The sequence below is a fragment of the Periophthalmus magnuspinnatus genome, chromosome 21, assembly GCF_009829125.3.
Source record: "Periophthalmus magnuspinnatus isolate fPerMag1 chromosome 21, fPerMag1.2.pri, whole genome shotgun sequence".
NCBI lineage: Eukaryota > Metazoa > Chordata > Actinopteri > Gobiiformes > Gobiidae > Periophthalmus > Periophthalmus magnuspinnatus.
Window position 1 is genome coordinate 26,925,610 of NC_047146.1, and position 17,993 is coordinate 26,943,602.

Consider the following 17,993-nt stretch of genomic DNA (forward strand, 5'->3'; position numbering starts at 1 on the left):
AACGGAACAATGTCCTCTATTGTATTTTGTGTTGTAGCTTTTCTTTCTGGAGGAGCGGAGGAAGCTGTGCCTGGAGGACCTGGCCACACTCATTCAGAAGATCTACAGAGGATGGAAGTGCCGCACACACTTCCTGCTTCTCAAACAGAGTCAGATCACAGTGGCAGCCTGGTACCGCAGATATGCAGTGAGTGGACTTCATGAGTTTCCTGTTATAGGCGCTATTTTGAGGACTTTAACAATTCAAAAGATAGAGGAATTTTATTCAGAATTGTTAACTGCCAAAACTTAAAACCACAAATAAAGAATTAATGATAAACAAGGCCTAAATTAGGACAATGAACTACACCAGGTTTTATCAGGTCCAATGCAGGTTTTAAGCAAACTATAAACTATAAAGCCAGGTCTACCATAAAATCAGATTAAAATTAAACTGATAGATTTAAACCAGGTCTCAAGTAGCTATAAAAGATGGTCCAAGATATGCAAGTGGATCAGCAATATGAAATTTACTTTAGATTTTGGTGGTTAAACTGGAGAGACAACTACAACTAGCCAGATCTAAATTAGAACTAAACCTGGTCTTATCAAGATTGACCTCAGGCACTAAAACACAAAGCCAGGCAAATACTAAAACTGGACTACAAGATATGTAGTAGAGGGTCTGACACCTGCTTGTCTGCATGAAAATTGCTTTGCCTGTTTTAAGTACCTTGGGGTTACAATTGACAACTCACTCACATTTGAACATCACATCACGGACATTCATAAAAGAAGTCAACAAAGACTATCAGTAATAAGAAAACTCAAAGGACTCTATGTTTCTCCACACCTGTTATTACTGCTGTATAAATCTGTCATTCAGCCCATCCTCCTGTACTGTTCCACCTGCTTCTATAACATGCTTACTGTTAAAAATCAGACCAAACTCATAAAAGTAACACACATAGCTGCTAAAATCATAGGACTCCCACACCCAATCTCACAGATCTAAATAATCAGGCTATTGGACGCTTCGCACTCTCCATAATAAAGGACTCCACTCACCCCCTCCAGGACCACCTAATCCCTCTGCCTTCAGGACGGAGGTATAGGGCGATCGTTTGGTAGAAGCCTGATCCCAGCAGATGTCTGTTGATGATGGGATGATGTCTGTTTTTGTAATGTGTTTATATGACTGTGATGTTTGGTGTTTATCTGTGTATATGTCAAATGAGCTCTTGTATGTGGAAAAGAATCTCCCCTTGGGGACAATAAAGTAAAGTCTAGTCTTGCCTGAACTGTTCCAGTATGAAAATTCTCTTTCATGGGCAGGTGATGCCAGATCTGTGGAGAGGGCACCACAAAAAGGAGGCATGATTGAAAATAAGATCATAAAACTTATAATTGAATAAAGTCAAGACTGGGTAATACCGTATTATGGGATAAGCCAAGCAGAACAATTATATTGTCCATGGAGAGCACTCAAACAGATTCATACTGTTCATGTATTTTCGAAAATAGCATTGGTTCCCTTAATTTCTGCAAATGGCAAGGCAAGACAAGGCAAATTTATTTGTACAGCACAATGTGTATACAAAGTAATTCAAAGTGTTTTACAGAATAATGATAAAGATATTAAAGTCACAATAAAACAAATCAAAACATAAATAATCATTATAAAATTAACATTAACATTAAAAGAAATGTGCAGAAAAAAAAAACTTTTAGTCCTATGCACAGCTAAACAGAACCGTTTTAAGCCTGGATTTAAATTTTGTCAAAGTAGAGGCCTATCTCACATCTTCAGGAAGACAGTTCCAGGTTTTAGGTGCATAAAACTGAAACACTGATTCCTCATGTTTAGTCCTGATTCTGGGCACCAGCAGGAAGCCAGTCCCTGAAGTCCTCAGTATACATATATTGTAAAAGTACACTAGTACACTAAAATATGACATTTTTTCCCAATTTCTATTTGCCCGCATTGCAAGAAGCATTTTTCCTTTGTACTGTTCAATGCCGTTCAATCTATGTTTCCATTTTGTGTTACAGCAACAAAAGAAGTACAAGAGGATTAAGAGTGCTACCATAGTGGTTCAGTCCTACACCAGAGGATGGCAGGTGCGTAACTTCTATGAATTATGCATGTTAAATTCAACTTTAATGCAAAATCATGACCCTACATATGGCTTTTATGTTTCTTACTACAGGCTCGCAAACTCCTGAGAGAGCTCAAGTATCAAAAGAGGTGTCAAGAGGCAGTGACCACAATTGCAGCATACTGGCACGGGACACAGGTACTGAAAAAGCATATGATATCAGAGGGAAGTGCATGAAAAAACATAAACTAACTTTTTATACCGGTCAACTGGGAAACCTGTTCTTGAAGTAGCTGTACTAATTTTTCTATTATATGCACTCAACAGTATTACTATACATAGTTTAAAGATAACATTATGACTACCTGGGTACTATGCAACCCATATGGAACAAAATTATGTTGCAATACCAGTAATTACGTAAACCGTCTAAAGTTAACAACTAAATAAATCGACTAAATGTCCAATTATTTATACTTTGAAAAATAATGACTACTAATATCATCCATTGACATTAGTGAAAGTTGGTGGAGCGGTGAGCACCACTGGACATAGAAGTCTGAGGTTTTAGGTCTAATATCCAAGTGAATCTAAAGTGGTTTTCAAAATATGTTGTTGTTTTTTTCTTCATTCATGTCATTTGAACTTATACTGGTATTTGTTTTTAGAGTGCATGTAAAGGAGTGAGTTGTGTTATCCTGTCCTGCCAGTGGTCATAGTGTTTTGCCTGATTTGTGTATTCTCAACCAATGCTACTTTTCCCCTGAGACCTTACTCTATTTTCTAATCACGTAAATTGACTTTCTTCTCAAAACTCATCTTTATCCTTTCTCAAATCCTCCACACCCCTACGACTGCTCCGTCCTGTCAGGCTCGAATGGAGTTGAGACGACTTAAACAGGAAAAGAGGAGTAAACGTGCTGTGACAGTAATTTGGGCGTACTGGCAGGGAACCAAGGTATTTGTAGTGTGAGTCCACCCCATCTTGTTGTCCTGTGTTGGATAAATCCCAACAGTCTGTCGGTCTCCCTGAGTAGAGTAGTGGCCCCTTTGTTATCAATAGTCCCGCAGTCATGTTTGTATGTCATTACAAATGTATGATCAATGTATTTTTGTCCATTTGACTACAGTATATGCCTTACATGTTAATTATCTTTATGTATGGGTAAATATAATGCTATTGCTATGCTAGTGTAGACTTAAAGCTACCATCTGTAATTAGATTGGCCGACTCGCCCTTGTTATATTATCATACTTCTCCACTAGATGCTATCTGTATTACTTATGTCTGATAGTATTCCAGCTTTGGCCTGGTTGAAGAAGATCAGAGATCACAAATGAGCCCAAACAAAGAACAGGTGAATGGTGAGAAGGGGCTTCATATCGGCTATCTACTAGTGAAAAAAAAAGAAAAAAAGAAATTGAATAAACTTACAGACGGTAGCTTTAAAGTTAAATATATAATAAAAAACTGGTTTGTGCAATTTAAAACAAGTCTGTTCCACAGACAATAGCTTACTGTAAGAAGATAGGATTTTAAGTTATTATTAAGTAATGATAACACGTGTAACTGAAAAAAATGCAATATAGATAATATGGTCAATGCCGTATTGCAGAACTTTCCAGACAATGTAATAACCTGTCCATGGAGGCAAGAATTTGGTTGACCCTTTACCAAAACAGTTACATAATGCACCTTTAATTACTGAATTTCTCCACTGGAGCGTCTATTCATTTCCATCTTATGTTGTTAACACATGTATTGTTTGTGGTAGCAAGTTTGCATTATGTAGAATAAGTAAATATAAAATTATGCAAAATATACACTTTTCACAATGTAATTAAAGGCCGTATAAAGGCCGTCTAAAGATGCTTTTACATGTAAAATATCTATAATGAAATTCTCCACAGCATTTCACAAATGTGGTAAAAAAAATATTATATTATAATATGTTGTATTCAATATTGTCCGCCTTTCATCAGTGTCCAATGATTTTACACCTACTCGCGCCTACTAAGTAATCTGACACTTACTGCTGATTGACTTTGAAATTAACCTCCATCGCGCTCCCATCAGGCCCGGCGAGAGCTCCGTCAGCTGAAGGAGGAAACCAGGAATAAGCATGCCGTGTTGGTCATATGGGCCGGCTGGCAGGGCACCAAGGTATTTAGGAGCCTGGTTTGAAATGTAGTGACTTGCAGCCTCCATTGAACCCCATTCTCACAAATTTTACCCATTCAAAAACACAACGTCTATTCAGTACTCTATCCAATTTTTAGTTCATAATAGTTTTGATGCATAAGTTAGACACTGGAGTTTTTAATAACAATAACACCTTTAGCTTGGCCTTATATGTTTAAAGGTGCATTATGTAACTTTTCAAGTGGACAGTCTGCCCCCTGCTTTGCTTATTGTTTTGCAAGAAAAGTTCCACTATATGACATTTAACTTTATCTCCATGGAGCAAAGCCAGTGATTAACTGGCCTAGTTACAGTTAGATCTATGGGCAAGGGATATTTCAGGCAAGGCAATAACTTTACCAGGGAGACAAGCAGATGAAAAGTTTAATACTGCACCTTTAAGTAGTGAAGTGATTATTTAATATAAAAATCAAAGATGTAGTTTTAATACAGGGAAGTTGCACAGACCCACACAGGTTTGCTTTATCCATCATGCATCTCTCCCGAATGCAATTTGCCTTTTCTGCATGACTTGTTTTCTACTCCAAATGAATGCATGTTTTCATTTTGGATTTGTCAGTTGCATGGCTAACTTTTTTTCTTCTTATTTTTAATCACTCTCTACTAACCATTATTTTGTTACAATTATTATCAAGGTAAATAGACCAAAACCTGTGTCCATTTACAGTACCAGTAAAATGATTAATACTGAATACTATAAAGACTGTAATGCCCAAATTACACAGTTGGTGAGGACTAAATATGTTTACCTTGTCAGTTGTTCAGTTAAGTGAAGAAACATGCCAGGAGGTTGCCCTTAGTTACCCCAAAAGCATACATTTCTAGGTTGAAATTACTGTCGAAAAATGACTAGTAATTCAGAATAAATTTGTTTTAATTTAGTATTTATCAGGCCTGTCATGATAATTATTATATCAACTTATCATTCAATATGTATTAGATGCAACAATCATTTTTAGGGTCAGTATTTATTGTGGCTACATTTTCTTTGTATAAGTGGGGAACCTTTTGTTAGTTGTCTGTTCTATAATTAGATTTGCACTGTACAGGGTTGGATAAAAAACTTCTGTGGCTCAGTACTGTGTCTGATTCTGCCATCTGCAATCTTTTTTAAAAATATCCTAATCATGTTTTAGGGTTATTGTTAGTGGCATAAATTTGTTTCGTTATCGTTTATCGTCTATATTTTCTGCAGTATATCGTACTTCAAAATTTGTTATCTTGATAGGCCTAGTGTTTATAGGTTGAAGCTACTTTGAGTTATGATATGGAATATATTTTCTGAAAAGTAATTACATTTAAATTCTTGCAGTTGCAGTCTAATGCAGGTTTTTGTTATTAGATGTAGATGACAATTGCGTCACAAATGAAGACGTTACATATTATCTCCAATAGGCAATAACTTGGCTTTTCCTATGTTCAAATCGGACCGAATCCATCTTTATCTGTGGAACCAATTATTTTGTTTTCAAATTCAAAGTACATTTAACCCAGTGGGTCACTCCACTCACATGCACAGCCCAAACACTTCATCAGTTCTGGGTTTCAGTCATTGAGTGTAACTGATTTTGTATGTTCAGTGACCTGTGACACCTCCGGCGGGCAGTGCGGGTAATTTTACAGAGGGGAATACCGGAGAACTCTTGTCAGACAACCTCCACTCTTTCACACACTCATGCAAGAGCTGGGAAAAAGCAGCACAGCCAAGTACAGTGACTGAGAGCCACTAAAAGAGAAACAACAGTGCTAGCAGCTAATGATTACAATGCCAAATTTATGGTCTCATTTGTATTTATCACATTGTGGGGACCAGCCTCTCTTATGCGTACAAAAATCAGTTCCGTACTTTGTAAATCTTTCATTATTAGATCAACAACATGCCTTAAAATTTAGATATTAGTTAAAATAGGTTAGAGGTTAGACTAGGTTAAGGTTAGGCCAGTAAGGACTACGGTTAGGATCAGTCTAAAGGAAATTAATGTAATGTCCCCAAATATTATGGAAACTCAAGAAGTTATCAATCTGTTGCTTAAAAAGCATACATTCTTACTGTGATCAGGCTCACCTGACCAGTAACTTGGCCTGGTGTCCTGGTGGCCTTTCTCCATGCAGATAGGAAGTTGTTTATTGTCTTATTATGAATGTGAAAAATCCCAGGCAAAGAACTAATATTTCCATTGAGATCAGCACGTGGTAAACCCTCCACCTGAAAAGTTACATAATGCCCCTTTAATAAACTACAGTCTTCAGTATTAATCAAACCAGAACGATGAGCACTCATTTTCCTGGTACTGTAATTTTTTTTAACGTTGTACGTTTAGCAAATATAATCTCTCTTCTCTGCTCATGTTTTCCCTGCCCTCCTCGGCACAGGCACGTAGAGAGCTGAGGCGGCTGAAGGAGGAGGCCCGTCGTAGGCATGCAGTTGCTGTCATTTGGGCCTATTGGCAGGGACTCCAGGTACCCCTTCCAAATCTGCGGTTCAGCCTTTATAGAGCCATCCACCCAGGACTCTGTATAATGTGTTCTTTCGCTCCACCTGCCTTCATACATACAACCTCACTATGTAGCCATTTTCAGCTTAGTAAACTTTTTTCTAGGACTTAACAAGTTTAAGTTTATACTTAAACTTATATTAATATAATATTTAAGAAAATAATATGCATATTGGGCCATATAAGACATAAATAAAATAAGCATGTGATAAATAAGTGAATTGATGCCTCTGAATTGATGTCTCTAAATTACTCCTAGTGACTAGACTAGACTAAACGAACTGGAGCCCAAATATTTACACTTTTTCTAAATACAGTTGTCCCTTGCTATAACGCGGTTCACCTTTCGCAGCCTCACTGTTTCAGGGATTTTTTTAGTGCAATTTTGCATGCTTTTTTTTACAGCATATGAACAGTCATAGTGTTCTGCGTCCTGATTGGCTAAGGGACTGTAGACCAATGTCAGTCAGTCAGTCTTCTCCATGCCATGTCTCCTGTAAAGTGCAGAATGCGTTCAGCCAAATTTGCATAAATGTTCGATCGAGGCATGGTCAGAGGAACTGTGAAATACGTGTGAGTCATTTTTACTTAATTAAACAAGAGAGAAATGTAAGAAAATGTAATGTTAATGAGAAAAGTCTTTAAAGTGTGTGGTGAGGGGTTTTACAACCTTAAAACATATATAATAATTGTAAAAAATAAAGCTGACTACTTTGCGGATTTTCTAACACACAAATTGTGATTTAACTGGTCCCTCATGGGTTAGTAGTAGTAGTGTGTTGGACGTTTAAAATACATTTCTATTGATATTATTTTTCTTTAATTATGCACAACAGTGCACTCTATAAACAGTAAAATAAAGTATAGCAGTCCCAAATCATATATTGTGAGGGAAAATTACCCCATAACACTTACTAGAAAATATCAGCATCAGTCATGTTAAAATAATATTGATCAATCTAGTGTATACCTTGCAGCTAACTGACCACTGCCCTTTTCTGCAGCAACCAAGTATAAAAGCCATCTTGCTTCACTGAAAGGGGAATGTTAACATGTCACCTTTGCATACTGGCTGATGTATTATGCCATCAGTTAGTTGCAACATTACAAAGTTACTGCCCGTTGTGTAAATAATGTTGCAATCAAATATAGTTAATCTATAATAAGCATTCACATCGTACCCATGTAACAGTAAAAGCTAGATACTTCCTGAAACCTCTTATGTAGTTGGTATTATTCTTTTTTTTTTTATCTGCAGCTCATACAATATCTTCTGGTCAATAGACAAATAGAAAGACAACTATTAGATATCTATTTGACTGACAACCACACATTTTCTAGGTTGTCAAAAGAGAATATATTTAAATGTAGTTTGACACCTTTCAAAACTGTCGATGTCTAGCCCTACTTTTCAATATTTCATATATGACAGAATCATTCAGATCATTTTCACTCACTCTATGCTATGTCAGTCAGCCTGTCTTACCTCTCCAACTTTATTTCTGCTTGCATTGTCTCTATACTCAACCGCCAACCTATTTTCCAGCAGGTTTACATTTTTGTCCACCCATAAACACTTGCAACACTTTTAATTTATTTTTTATTTCTTTCTATTTTAGGAGTTGTGTGTCCTTTTTCATGTAATCATCTGTTATGTGCCTGCTTATCTGTTAATCTTTTCATTATAATAATTGGCCGCAACATGTTAACCACTGCACCTGTTCACAGCTCAATTTGTACAATTTAGGTCAATGTGATGAACACTATTGACTTTTCCCTCATTAATTCAACAGCAATCATTTTAATTACAATTATTTCTCACAGCATGGAGCGTGCCTTGTTGCTTCCAGGTATTCAGTGTGTGTAACTAACTAACTAACCCCTTGTCTGTTTTATAGCTGTCTTCAAACCATTGCATTGCTCCATTTGTTTCAGTGTTGGTTTATAACTTTTTGGCCTCCTATAAACCTGCTGTACGTGGCACTAGTGGGTAATTGAATGTGTTTTGTTTAATGTTTTTGCTGTAACAGGTGCGCAGAGAGTACAGGAAATTCTTCAGGGCAAATGCAGGGAAGAAGATCTATAACTTTGTCCTCCAGCGAATTGTAAGTAGGATTCACCTGCGCAATAAAAAAAAATTTGTTCTAAAATGTTAAAATGCCACACTATGGCTTGGGCACAATTACCAGATGAATCAAAGTTAAAATACAACTAGTTAACATTATAACCTGTTTTGGAGCAACAGCCTACTTTGTCAGGCTGTTATGTTATCAATATTGTTATCAATATTCTTGCTATCCATGATCATTTTTGGAAACGCTCGAATAGTAAAAAAAAAAATACATAAACATATTTGTGATTTCAAGTCAATAATTGCAGAGATAGTGTTTATAAATCGATCTGGAAAACTACATTATTTGAAAACCAGCTCTACATATTGTGAATCATGTATTGAAAAGAAACAAGAAAGTTGTCTTATTGTTTTTTGTGGTTTTTTTTTTTTTTTTTTTGCTAAATCTTACTAAATGGATCAGAAAATCAAAGAGTGTAAATGAGCTGAAACCGTGTATCTGTCTGTTTCTGCAGATTCAGAAGTATTTCTTGGGCTTGCGGAGCTCCATGCCCTCCATGTCTCCCATTGACCGCAGCTGGCCAAACAGACCCTACCTGTTCCTGGATCAGACTCACACAGAGCTGCACCACATTTTCCACCTCTGGAGGGTCAGCAACACATAACTCTCTAACCGTTTTCAACTGTGATTTGATTTCCATAATATAAACACCTGTGTGCTGTAATTATTAACCAAGACACAACATAAGCATTGTATTTTTATAGTGGTTCATTCCAGAAGGGATTACTCTATATATTTAAAAGCTGTAATTAACCATAAACCATTTTGGGTTTACAAGAGCATATCAACATTTTTTTTTCAGTTAAAGATGCACTGTATACTTTTTCTCATGGAGTAGCCACTTGTCTACATAGAGATGTTATTGTGTTGCCTAGACTGTTCCACTGTATGGCATTAAACTTATTTGTCTTGAATGTATTCATTTAACTTCCTTTAGCCACTCATCGTATTAATTACTTTTAATTTCTAAGTTGTACCCTCCATTTTGATAAAAAAAAAAAAATAAATAATCCTACCATATACATTTCATGTTTTAACATAACTTTGACTTCACTGACCTTACCAAATGTAAAAATATCCAGTAGAAATCTGAATTATATGTTTTTGTTTTCAGTGCAAGAAATACAGGAATCTGTTCACAGAGGAGAAGAGGGCAGTTTATGAGGAGAAGCTGGAGGCCAGTGAGATCTTCAAGGATAAGAAAGCTCTGTATCCAAGCAGGTAAGCAGCTACAATGAAGGGTGTAGGCCAAAATATATAACAGTAAATTTACTTTTTCATTGTTTTCATCCTTTTAGAAAGATTGTGTGGAATTGAAGGTTGCAAAAGTTATGAAATATTTGTCCATGAGTCAATATTAAAATGCCAAGTCATTGTGTGTGTGGGGGGGGGGGGGTGTGGGGGTGTGGGTGTGTGGGTGTGTGTGTTGCAGCTGGGAGCACAGAAAGGTGAAGTTAGGTGAGGTAGTACTTGCGTGTACAAAATTAATCTTATTAATTAATCTTTTTATTAGGTTATATTTCCTTGCGCATCTGTAGCTGTATTATTTTAAGCATATATTTTACTAAAACAAGTTAGATTTATGTACATTTCAATTAGATTATGATCAGATTTAAGCCTGATGATAAATGTTCTAAAAAGACTTCATCCATGTTTAATAGCTTACATAGACTTCAACTTGCTAGCTATTGAAAGTGAAAATGATCATTCTTTTTAAATGCTCTGTTTGTAAACTTTTCAGTATCACATCAATTCAGCTCCTTGTTTAGGTGCTGTTAAAGGGTCCATTTATTACCATATGTGTACATGTTTGAGAATGAACGGTTAACCCAGCCTACTTAGTCCCTTCTCTCACACGAATGTTAGTAAAACAATTGGACAAACCATAGTATAAAACCATAGTAATGTTATAGCTTTTCCTTTAATTCTGTACACAAATAATGTATGTGCATTTTATTTCAGTGTGAGCCAACCATTTAAGGGTGACTACCTGGAAATCACCAAGAATCCCAAGTACCAGAAGCTGAACAATGTGGTGGAGGAGAAAGTTCTATTGGCCGATGTGGTCAATAAGATTAACCGGGCCAATGGGAAGGTAATGTCACTAAATGATACATGCATTACAGCTTAAAAATGTCAGTAAAATGAACCAGGAAGAATGATTGTTTCCACAAAGTTAAGCACAAAGTCTATTAAGTCTGTGTTACAGAATAGTGGAGTAAGTCTGTTTGACATTTTAACAACGGTGTGTTTTTGGTTCAGCAAGCAGCAAATGTGTGCTGAACAGAGGATATTTATGATTTATGATTTTCCTGCTTTAACCATCAAACAGACAGGGAACACTAGGTTTATGTCTTTCTGCATCATATTAGTAAGACAAATGAATGAGTCAATGATGGTTTTGAAGTAGAAATCAACATGGTTAAACATGATTAAAGACATGATTCAAGTATTTTTGTATTATTATAAAAATATGTATTATCAAGAATTGTATTGTTTTCTACATTTCCCTGACTGATTATAACAGTAAGGGCATCTAGCATAAAAAATCCCCTGACAAAGATGCTTCCAAAAATATTTTACCCTTTTAATAGTAATTTATTTATTTTGTACATACATATACTTTATTATGAATCACTGTGTGTTGTTTAAAAGAGTAGTACTAAATAGGCTTAGTTATACCATGGGATGTAACAGTATTTCAGTTGATGCATGAATACATCATTATGTCATCCTATAAATATTTCTGCATTTTCTATTTTCAGGGCACAGCACGGATCTTCCTCCTAACCAAGAAGAATGTGGTTTTGGCTGATCAGAAAACAGGACAGGTCAAAGCCAGCGTCCCCTTACCAGACGTGTCCAGTGTCTCTGTCAGCACACAGAGTGACGGCTTCTTTGCTCTCAAACTCAAAGAGGTAATAGATGTTTTATCATGAATTCAGTTAATAATTGTTTAATTGTCTATTTGCATTCTAGGTAGTTCTGAGATATTGAGATTTAAAGTTCTAACCACTCAGTGGAAACAGGAAATGGATTTTTGCTCTTAAAACCCTAAAACATTAACCAAATATTTCACAATCTTGGTAAAAGTTTACAGAAGTTAACAAATTGTCTGTATTATTCATGAGTTGGCCCTGTTAACAGTGATGTATTGTGACAATAGACATGTGGCGCATTTAAGCTACAGTTTTCTTTTATGAGGTAAACTGAGTACTCCTTGGTTTCATAACTTTTTCATTCAGTTCTTTGTCTTCATATTACAGCTAAAGGATAAACCATAAACAGGAAATGTGGTGTTATGCAACCTGTTGACTTTGTCTTCAGAACAGTTCCTTATGAGCTGAAAAGGCTTCTGTTATCTTCATGCAACCGCATTAAATTGTTTTGGGGTTTTTTTGGGGGGGGTGGGTTTGTCTTCCAGGGTGCAGCATCAGCTGTTAAAGGAGACTTTTTGCTAAGCAGTGAACACTTGATTGAAATCATCACAAAACTTCACCGTATTGGGTCCACAGCCTCAGACATGGCGCAGCTCAATATTGACATTTCTGACGAGTAAGATAAAACTTCATAATAAATCTCATTTGTTTTTATTTATTCATAATTATGTTTTACTTAGTATATGCATATTTAGTTCAGTATTATTTCTGAAAAGGCAAACCATAATACATCGATGAAATCCATCAGTGTTTTACATATACACTGATATTATGTTTTGTTTTTTTAACAATATAAAACGAAAGAAAAACTATGAAAACCAACAAACGTGACTTGGTTTAGTTTAGGTTATTGTCACTTTTGAGCTTTGTATATGTCTCTTCCTCCCTAGCATGAAACACAAAGTTGTATATTAGTTTTGATTATGATTTTCACTCATATGTACAGTATATCATAACAATAACAATTTTATCATACGTGCTAGATAGTTTTCCAATATTGATCCATCCTAATCTGTTCTTTTCATTTGTGTTGTCATAGGTTTTTGGTGCAGTTCAAACAGGACAAAGTGTGCGTTAAATTCATTCAGGGAGCTCCAAAGAATGGCAATAGCGTGTCATGTAAACGCAAAAATAACAGACTTCTGGAGGTGTCTGTCCCGACTACAGCTGCTTAAAACGCCTCCTTGTCCCATAGATGGAGACCATTACAATCCATACACACGCTTTATATTTTGGCCAACCTCCCTGTGCTCAAAGCCAAACAAGAACTTTATAGCAGACTAGCTCTTTTTTCCCTTTGAGTCTCCTCTTATCAGATGGAACCGTTGTAGTTGTTGCCATGTGCCACTATGTGCAAAGGAAGCCCTGATATGAGGTTACATGCCACTAAATGTTGTCTTCACTGTAAAAAGGAAAGTTTATAATAGTTTAAAATGACTTGACTTCTGAATATTAATATTTTTAAGTTTAAATTTAAAAAAAATTTCTATTTCTACTAATAATAATGATACTACTTCAATTAAATCCAAACTTGTATAGTGCTTTTTATGGACACACAAAGGCGCTTTACAAGGACAGAAAGAAACAAACAAACTTAATATATTAGTTGACATAGAGCATAACTAGTGTCTAATATATTTCACTAGGTTATGAAGAGAAGTAACCATGGAAACAAGTGTATTTTGTACAGTTAAATTATAATGTGTTGTCAAACATTAAACAGGTCATATGTTTAAATAAATCACATTTACTTCCCTTATGAAGGGAATTTTTTGTCTAATTATTGATCTAATTTGTATCAAAAGTTATGTAAATCAAATATTATAATCTGAATTCAAGTAATTTTGACTAATGTAGCTATTGCCTTTTGCAGTGTAGACAGCTTCAAATGGGAAGTTGTATAAAAAAAACAAAAAAACATTCTAATGTGATGGGACACACTTCAGTGGACTAATGCAACTTGGGTCTACTTGAGGCTACACTTGTTTCTCACTTTGATTTAATCAAAAAAGGCCGACATGGGAAAATTATTGTATGTTATGTTTTCTTTATAAAACACAGTGCAAAATTACACTGGTGCTTCTCAATGGCCCAACCAGTTTTTGTACCTGCTATTTCTACATATGTGCTATTGTGAAGTGTCATTAGACTGTATAGTGGAATATATAAGATACATAGGCCACATACTGTAGTTTAGTAATAAAGGATTTTGTCGCCAAGACTTTTCAAACAACTTCTTACGGCAGATTTTTTATGTTCTTGACACTACACATAACAAACTTCCACTGTCTCAATAAAGCCAATATTGAAACATTTGCTAATCACTGTAAATCATTTTTATAAAAAGCTTTGTAAGATGCTTAAAGGGATGGTCTAGTATTTTGTCATATTGGGTCTGTTGGGTATACGCTTTGTACTCTCCATGGGTTTCAGAGTGATGGAAAATTATGAGTTTAATTATAAAATTATTAAAAATTATTAAATTCATCTGGTCTTCTCTTAATGCATTTTAATTTTTTTTTTCAGACCAAGGTTTAGCTTCTTTTAATACCTGACAGTTTCAACTGCTCACTAGGGTTCTTCCTCAGAGTGGTCAGCTGATGCTGTCCAGTCAGCTGATTTAAACAGGTTTTGGTGCTGTCTTCCTACCTGTGGAAGCAGGACAACAGTGCCATCTGCAGTCTGACATCTTCAGGACAGCATCCCAGGTGTGAGAGAGTAAAGAACCCCCTCGTCCCGATTGAAAGTCTCATGTCAGGTATGAAAACATACTAAACCTCGATCTAAAAAATGTATCAAAATATAATATTCTCTTTTCAACCTCAGAAAGTCAGCTTAAACCCACAACGTTATTATCATGAAAGACATAAAAACTAGCATTTCTTGTGCTTTTAGCTACTTGTTACTAGCTTTACATACAATAATGTAATATGACTTTTAGTTTTTCTAGTAAGCCTATAATATCTGTAAATTTTTTTTTTTTTTTCCTGTATGTTCATATGCTTCTCCTGATATAAATTCTACCATATATTTTAACTAAATTGAATGGAAAAAGGTAACTGTACACAAAAACTTTATGAACTTTGAACCATGAACATAATTTATCATAAATATTTTTTCTAGTCAGTCCATTACCCAGCGGGACTTTGCCTTTGTGACATTGCTAAGAAAACTTACCCAAGCTAGACCCACATTTTCAAATACTAAAACTATCTCCTGAAGTGGTTTATTATTGTGGGAAAGTTGACCAGAATAGGCAATGGTACTCCAATTCTTCCATCATTAGCTTCTAAGTTTTGTACTAAAGACTTTGGAGCACAGTTAGGAACTTTTTCTCTGGCTATTTCTGTTGTGCAATAAATAAGCTTTGATCATATCTTTTATAGCATTTAAAGACAGTACTGATCTTTAGCGCTCACTGTGCATTTGCTGTACATTGGCTGTAATCCTGGCATTGACAAAAATGCTAGTTATCTACCTTTTCATAGCTGTGTTTGTGAAATGATTAATATTGCAGCTTGAAGGCAAGACCATTTAGATAATTGGACAAATCATGATATTTTTGTGTACAAATTAGCTTCAGCTTAGCTCAAACAATGCAAACAACAAATTATGATATCATTCAGGTGTATTAACAATATTTTTGGTGAAACTGTGGTGTTTTTCAACTAAGGGTTTGCGTAACTTAGAAAATATGGGATATGATGAAATGTAAATTTAAAAAAAAAACATGCAATTAGTGCAACTTACAAATGTTGTATTATTATTATTTTTTTTTTTTTTTACAGTTTGTACCAACTTTGTTCTGTTGAGGAATCAACATAGCTAAATTTGATATAAAGGGTTAAATGTGTTTTGTTTTCAAATCACTTTGAAAAAAAATACTTGCATTGAATGCTAGTTATTTGTACTATGGCTCTGCACAGTTGTATGCATTTTTTTGCTAAGAATCACAATTTCCCTTTCATATTTCTTCCTGTGTATTTGAGAAAGTGCTGCAGTTGCAAAGATGATGTCTGCATTCTTGTGTGCCTAATGTTAACCTGTGCTGAAGATGGATATGGACTTGTTTCATTAGAACTCAGTGTAACATTTACAAGTAATCTTTTTTAAATTAAATATGTGATAAATATATTGGTGTGAAGTCTGTGCAATTATGAGTTTATATATGGACATTGCTTCATTTAAAAGGTATGTAATCTATAGACTGTTGCCAGACAGTTAACTGAATTTCAGTTCATGTCTTCATGTCAAAAAAATAAAATAAAATCTACACAATGACACAATGAAGTTACAATGACTTGTAACAACAAGTCAACATCACCTGCTTGTTTGTTATTTGGAGACATGTCTACTGCCATACTGTGGAAATTGCATGGACATCCGTAACAAATCCATAGAGATAAGCAGATAGTGCTAGAAAGTTTCATAAATTACCATCAGATCATCCTTTAGCTTTTCTCTTGCACCACTTGTACATTTGTCCCTGGAATTTAGTTTTCCCAATGGACCCATTTATGTAATCAACTCTTTCAGGTATTCAAAGTCATGTGGGAACTCTGGAAATTAACAGTAAATAAAAGGTACTTTTTTTTTTTTTTACAAATTCACAATCACCATCACACACATTCCTTTCCCAGTTGTGCCTCGTTCATTTCATTTATCACCGGACATTTGTGCCTTGTTGCAGCTCCAGATGTTTTCCATCACGTGTAGGGATTGAGCTGTGCCGGGATAAATTCCGCGGCCTGTTTGGGGAGCTCTGCCGGCAATAGGTCTCCAGGGATCAGGCCTCGGTTTGAGCTCAGAGCGGTAAAAATAGTCTTGCGTTTACGGAGCACAAGTTTTTAAGCCCGTTCCCACGTACGGCTCTGTAGGCTGGGAAAGAGAAGGGGTCCCGGCTTTGGTCTCCCTGGTGGCTATGTGTGTAATGTGAAAAGGGAGTGCATGGAACAAAAAGGCACTAGAGACCACAGTCATTTTCAGGATAAAGTAGATGGACAAAATGGTAGACCTGATAGGCCATAATCAAGCAGGTCAATGCCACAAAAAGTAAAGAACAGAAAGAAAGAAAAAAAAAATCAGCAACAACAAACCTACTGTTATGGAAGCCCATTTCCGCAATGGAAAAAAAAAAAAAAAAAAGCCCCACAAGAAGTCGAAATTTTGAGTTTTAAACTCGTAATTAGGAGTTTTAAAACTCCTAATCATGAGTTTTAAAGTCTTAATTGAGTTTGTAGCCAGTGTGCACATTGCAAGTGAGTGTACAGAGCAGAAGAGACAAGAGGACTGTTGTGTTTATCACCTATGTACTTTTATAAATTAATGAGTTTAAAACTCCTAATTGCGAGTTTTAAACTCATAACTAAGAGATTAAAACTCATAATTAGGACTTTAAAACTCAAAATTTCATATATATATATATAATATTATTATATGCGCAACATCATTGAGCATGACCGGTTTGGTGGTTGGTCAGTGATGGTCTGGGGAGGCATATCTCTGGAAGGACGCACAGACCTCTACAGGTTAGATAATGGCACCCTGATTGCCATTAGATATAGGGATGAAATCCTTGGACCAATTGTCAGACCCTATGCTGGTGCAGTGTGACCTGGGTTCCTCCTGATGCACGACAATGCCCGACCTCATGTGGCCAGAGTATACAGGCAGTTCCTGGAGGATGAAGGTATTGATAGCATTGACTGGCCCTCACATTCACCTGACCTAAACCGAATAGAACACCTCTGGGACATTATGTTTCGGTCCATCCGGCGCTGCCAGGTTGCTCCCCAGACTGTCCAGGAGCTCAGTGATGTCCTGGTCCAAATCTGGGAGGGGGGTGTATATATATATATATATATATACATACACAAATATAAAATGTGAACATTCTTCTGTAATTACATGGCACCACCACCTGGCAGCAGTAAAGAGTAGCCTTTGAATATGAATACGGAAACAACATGGGCTGCATTTTAAGGGTTGATTTTAAAATTAAATATGTATTTACTAAACAATAAACGAGTTCCAAAGTTCCATTTGTTCAAATGAGTCATGAGAACATAATGGAAATCTGATGCCAAAACCATCAACTCTTCTCGCACAAAGATAGGTGACATGTTTTGCAAACCCTGGAGCAATGG

The 17,993-nt window shown here is 35.8% G+C and overlaps 1 protein-coding gene across 1 annotated transcript in view; it reads left to right on the forward strand.

Moving 5' to 3' along the window:
• Positions 1-15,991, forward strand: part of myo1b (myosin IB) — a 90,651-nt gene extending 74,660 nt beyond the window's left edge. The window contains 12 exon segments of the mRNA XM_055230867.1: positions 38-187; positions 2,032-2,100; positions 2,190-2,276; positions 4,156-4,242; positions 6,655-6,741; positions 8,807-8,881; positions 9,363-9,497; positions 10,023-10,129; positions 10,871-11,003; positions 11,674-11,826; positions 12,333-12,463; positions 12,887-15,991. Of these exon segments, the coding sequence (XP_055086842.1) occupies positions 38-187; positions 2,032-2,100; positions 2,190-2,276; positions 4,156-4,242; positions 6,655-6,741; positions 8,807-8,881; positions 9,363-9,497; positions 10,023-10,129; positions 10,871-11,003; positions 11,674-11,826; positions 12,333-12,463; positions 12,887-13,022 (1,350 nt within the window). The 3' untranslated portion in view covers positions 13,023-15,991.
• The last annotated feature ends 2,002 nt before the right edge of the window (positions 15,992-17,993 follow it).